The 5,170-nt window shown below is 36.5% G+C and overlaps 1 protein-coding gene across 1 annotated transcript in view; it reads left to right on the top strand.

The window, feature by feature from the left end:
* The first annotated feature begins 2,246 nt into the window (after positions 1-2,246).
* LOC104806939 (linoleate 9S-lipoxygenase 5, chloroplastic-like) overlaps positions 2,247-5,170 on the top strand; it is a 4,222-nt gene continuing 1,298 nt past the window's right edge. The window contains exons 1-8 of the mRNA XM_010532057.2: positions 2,247-2,629; positions 2,736-3,031; positions 3,401-3,641; positions 3,781-4,119; positions 4,190-4,275; positions 4,360-4,467; positions 4,536-4,840; positions 4,923-5,165. Of these exons, the coding sequence (XP_010530359.1) occupies positions 2,386-2,629; positions 2,736-3,031; positions 3,401-3,641; positions 3,781-4,119; positions 4,190-4,275; positions 4,360-4,467; positions 4,536-4,840; positions 4,923-5,165 (1,862 nt within the window). The 5' untranslated portion in view covers positions 2,247-2,385. The remainder of the gene's footprint in view (positions 2,630-2,735; positions 3,032-3,400; positions 3,642-3,780; positions 4,120-4,189; positions 4,276-4,359; positions 4,468-4,535; positions 4,841-4,922; positions 5,166-5,170) is intronic.

The raw sequence follows: 5,170 nt of genomic DNA, 5'->3' as shown, positions 1-5,170 counted from the left end.
TGAGGGAGTTTTTATCCATACATAACCGGTTCGATAACCGATCAAAACCAAACTGGATTCCGGTTCGGTTTAGAGATTTTGTGGGAAACCATAAGACGAGCCGCTGTTGTAAAAGGAGGATTGGCTTTTTCCGTTTGAAGCTGATATGGAAGTTATCGGACATTGGTGTAAAAAATTGCAGGATAATTCCTAGATTTACACTACAAAGTTTGTGTCTAAATAAAATTAGAACCCGAATAAAATTTAAGAAAATAGAAATGTGATCATAAAAATAAATATTTTCTCGTATACTTGAGGTTATTATTAGTCTAATGAGATCTTAAAAGCATATTGATAATTAATATATTTATATGGAATAAAAAGATTGATGCATTTATATTGAGAGTTTTTTTTGAAAATATGATGTCAAGACATTTCTAAAATTTAAACCACGTGACTTGTGCCCTCGTTTGAACCCATAATATTGGTGCCATATCCATATACAAATGCCCTATTGACTTAGGTGGAACTTTCATCTACATATGAATATGTATTCAAACAAATATCTTTTTTTTTTTCATTTGAAACGAATGATTAATCATATGATTTACAGTGTTTTCAAATAAAGATTTCACCCAAAATCTAAACAAATAGAGATAGAGAATTAATGCATATTCACTGTAAAAGTTGGTGTATTTTGTCAATTTTATTTAAGAGTTGTTGATTTTTTTCTGGAATTTTCTTATTATTAATATATTATCTTGCTAATTTCCTACCACCGTTTGCTTAGTCATAACTCATAACTAACTTAGATCAATAAAGACATGAGATTCGTGTGCGTATGTACATTTGTTCTTTTTCTTTATGGTAGTATTCTTTTAGTTGCACTTAATTTCAAATATCATCATCGTCATTATTTACGAATAATAACTAAATTTAAAATTCGACAACAAAATTATTATGTGAATCCCAAGTAAATTAAATGAATAATATATAATTGATTTCCGAGTTTTAATACACCGAGAAAACCATTTAAATGAGGCTCAAAAATCATTGAGGGGTCTTCTTCCATCATTTATTTAGTTTATTAATGCATAGTTAATTTAATTAAAGCGAGTTTTGAATTCATTGAACAGTAATCACTTCAATTAGTGAAATTACAAACTATAAAAATGATGGTAATGTGCTTCCAACAATCACATCAGCAATACAAATTTCGGATCGAGCAGATTGGTGTTTGGGAGTGCTGAAGTTCAGAGATCCAATTGGTGAAGAGGTTTGTCATCCGAATTTATTTTGTTCTATTAATTATTATTATTAATTATTAATGTTCTTGGTCCGATTCGATTTCTTGTGATATATTTTGTTTATAGCAATCTATATTGGTTAGATTGTATGTATATACACATGGATTCTTTTTCTGTACCGATTTTATTTATTTTTCTATTTTTTGTTGACTAACTGTTTGATATATATATATATATATGTATATATGTGTGTATATACACGTATGCATGTGCGGGTGTGTGGTGCAATGCGCAGTTATTCCTTTCACGATTCACACGAAAAGGGGAGTATGATTTCCATATTGAGGAGAAAGTTAAAAAAATTATATTCGGTAATATTATTCTTGCATTTCATAATGGTTTGGACGGTGATTCACACTTGGTCTCTATGCATGTATTATGTGTATATTGTACGTGTTTTATATAAGGAAATACTAATTATGTACGTAACAACAGTAGACGTATAATTTTATTAAGTAAATATATTATGTTCTAAGTAGCTAGCAAAACTTATATTAATGTCCGTATTAAAATTTTGTTTCCAGGTACAAATTATTTATGTATGTAACCGGACTGGGTATTTAGGAATATATTCTGATTAATATTAAATACAAATTAAAAGCATAACGGCACCTTTACCCGTTTGTGTCTTAATCGGTTTACTTAGATGCTCGACGCAAAAAAAAAAAAAAAAAAAGAATGGTAAACGTCCGATCAAGGGTGAGATTGGAATTTTTATTTCAATTTAGAGATAGTATTTCTATAATCACGGTTGATTATTAGTTCTAATAGTTAAGCCAGTTACGTCATGCATTATATATCCAAAAAATGAACAATTGTTTATTTTGATTATAGCGAACAAATATTTGATAAAGACTTTGACCCCGATTTTCATTTTTAGTGTAAGACTCGACCCCCTTGTTTCTCCCCAAAATATCATGTCGGTCCACCATTCCACATTTTGAAAGAGAATGGATATCTGTATATACTGTATATATATATATGAAAGGAACATTCCTTGATCACACATCTCTCCAAGCATAGAATCTTATCACATAGCTGACTTTCTCTCTCTAACCTCTCTCTTTCCGATCTTCATAAAAGCTGTAACTGAGTCTCCATGAATTACAGAAACTTAGCAGAGATTTTCTGCGTGAAGCCCAGATCGAGAACGAAGACAATGGAGGGAGAGATCCAGAGATCAGCCGCGGGCAAGGTGACGACCATTCATGGAGAAGTGGTCGTGATGAAGAAGAACGTTCTCGACTTCAAAGACGTCATGGCCTCTGTTCTCGACCGTGTTCATGAGCTACTCGGCCGTCGTGTCTCAATCCAGCTCGTCAGCTCCGTCCAACCCGACCCAGGTTCTCTAAAACCCGACCCGTGTATATATTTAGATCAAGTGTATAATGGACCAGAAGTTAGGGTTTAGGGGCTTCTTTTTACTGACCGCGATCTGAAACTTCACAGGAAATGGGCGGAGAGGGAGGCTTGGAAAGGCCGCACACTTGGAGAAGTGGGTGACGAAGATCAAATCGGCGGTGACCGCCGAGGAAACCGCGTTTGCAATCGCGTTTGAGTGGGACGAGTCGATGGGGACGCCGAGTGCGTTTGTGATAAAGAACCACCACCGAAGCCAGTTCTTTCTCAAGTCTGTCACTCTCCATGAGGTTCCCGGTGGCTCCGGGCCTGTCCACTTTGTCTGCAACTCTTGGATCTATCCTTGGCACCGATATGGTTATGATCGTGTCTTTTTCTCCAACCAGGTAACTAATTTTATTTACATTTCTCTAGCTATGTCTGTTAGTGTTTTGGTACAGTAGTTGTTATATGATCTTAAACAAGGCGGAGATGTCAGTTTCTTCATCTTATATTATGATTTTGTAGGGGAAAATATGAGTGTTGTTGGACCCACTAATATTGAACGTCTTACCAAAGAAACTTGTGTGGTTCCTTTGGCCTCCATTATTCTATCATATTCTTTTTGGGTAATTATTGTATGACTTTGTGTCGTCTTTTACAGACAATAATCAGTATCCATCTGAAATTCCAGCTCGGATTGGCCTTCTTGGTGAATGAATCATGACCGCTTTATAATCGTTGTTTAATATGTTTTTTTTTCTTGTAAAAATCAGGCATATCTCCCGAATGAAATGCCGGAGTTGTTGAAAGAAATTAGAGAAGATGAGTTGAAAAATTTGAGAGGAAATGGCAACGGAGAACGCAAGGAATGGGACAGGGTTTATGATTATGATGTTTTCAATGATTTGGGATCTCCGGACAAAGGTCAAGACTCTGCTCGTCCTGTCCTCGGCAATTCGCTTGAATATCCTTATCCTCGACGATGTCGAACCGGTCGTAAACCTACCAAAGTTGGTCAGTATATCAAAGCTTGAAATGTTTGTATTTAACCTAGAGTTTACTTAGGTTAATTTTTGTATTGCACAATATATAACATAATGCATGTAAGCTGATTTTATATCGACTATTCACCTTGTTATCATTATACCGACAGATTCAAAGTCGGAGAGTAGACTTCCGCTGCTAAGCCTGGACATATACGTCCCTCGGGACGAAAGATTCAACATGGTGAAGTTCTCCGACTTCATTGCTTACGCTCTTAAATCTGTGACCCAAGTCATCGTCCCGGAAATCGGTTCTCTTTGTAGCAAGAATATGAATGAGTTCGATAGTTTCGACGATATTTTTAGTCTTTACGAAGGTGGTATTAAACATCCTGATGCTCATGTCATCTCCAAAATTCGTGATCTGCTTCCATGGGAGATGTTCAGAGAGCTCGTACGTAATGATGGTGACCAGTTTTTGAAGTATCCAATGCCCAGTATCATCAAGGGTAAAAATAATAAATTTATTTACCAGTGGATTATTGGTTTATCTGTAGTGACCATACGGGTGTTTTGCAGAGAGTAGGTCTGCTTGGAGGTCTGATGAGGAGTTTGGTCGGGAAATGATTGCCGGTCTAAATCCACTTGTCATCAGACGTCTCCTGGTCTTGCATTAATCTTGTCATTTCTCCTTTTATGTTATTTTCACACATGGTGTCTTTGCTAAGATTCAATTAAAAAATATACAGGAGTTTCCTCCAGTAAGCAAGTTGGATTCAAATGTGTATGGAAACCAACACAGTTTCCTACGGGAAGAAGACGTCGAGATCAACATGGATGGTCTCACCATTGATGAGGTACTATACTCAATTCTCTATCTTCCCGATTATTGTTATTTTTATGATGTAACCTTTTATCTTGGCAGGCATTGAAACAAAACAAACTATACGTTTTGGATTACCATGACTCATTGATGCCATATCTAAGACGGATTAATTCGACTGGTGCAAAATTATATGCAACTCGGACCGTGCTGCTCCTTAAAGATGATGGGATTCTGATGCCTTTGGCCATAGAGTTGAGTCTTCCGCACCCGCAAGGCGAAAAACATGGAGCTGTCAGCAAAATCTTCACACCGGCTGCTAAAGGAGTTGAGGGTTCGATTTGGCAGCTCGCTAAGGCTTACGTTGCAATCAATGATTCTGGTTATCATCAGCTCATTAGCCATTGGTAACACCAATCAAAATCTTGATTTGAAACCAAATTGAAATAAGCATAAGTGTGTTGATTGATCTATTTTTTCCCTCTTCAGGTTGCACACTCATGCTACTATGGAGCCTTTCATTATCTCGGCAAACAGACAATTGAGCGTGGTTCATCCGATCTACAAACTTCTGCATCCTCATTTTCGTGACACCATGCAGATCAATGCATTGGCCCGTCATATCCTTATCAACGCTGATGGTGTGCTCGAAAGAACTGTATTCCCGGGCAAATTCTCTATGGAATGGTCTTCTTCGCTTTATCGGAATTGGGTTTTCACTGATCAAGCTCTTCCTG

Source organism: Tarenaya hassleriana, unplaced genomic scaffold (genome assembly GCF_000463585.1).
Source record: "Tarenaya hassleriana unplaced genomic scaffold, ASM46358v1 Cleome1, whole genome shotgun sequence".
Classification (NCBI taxonomy): Eukaryota; Viridiplantae; Streptophyta; class Magnoliopsida; order Brassicales; family Cleomaceae; genus Tarenaya; species Tarenaya hassleriana.
Note: the sequence above shows the minus strand (reverse complement) of the source record. Positions and strands in the feature narration are given on the sequence as shown.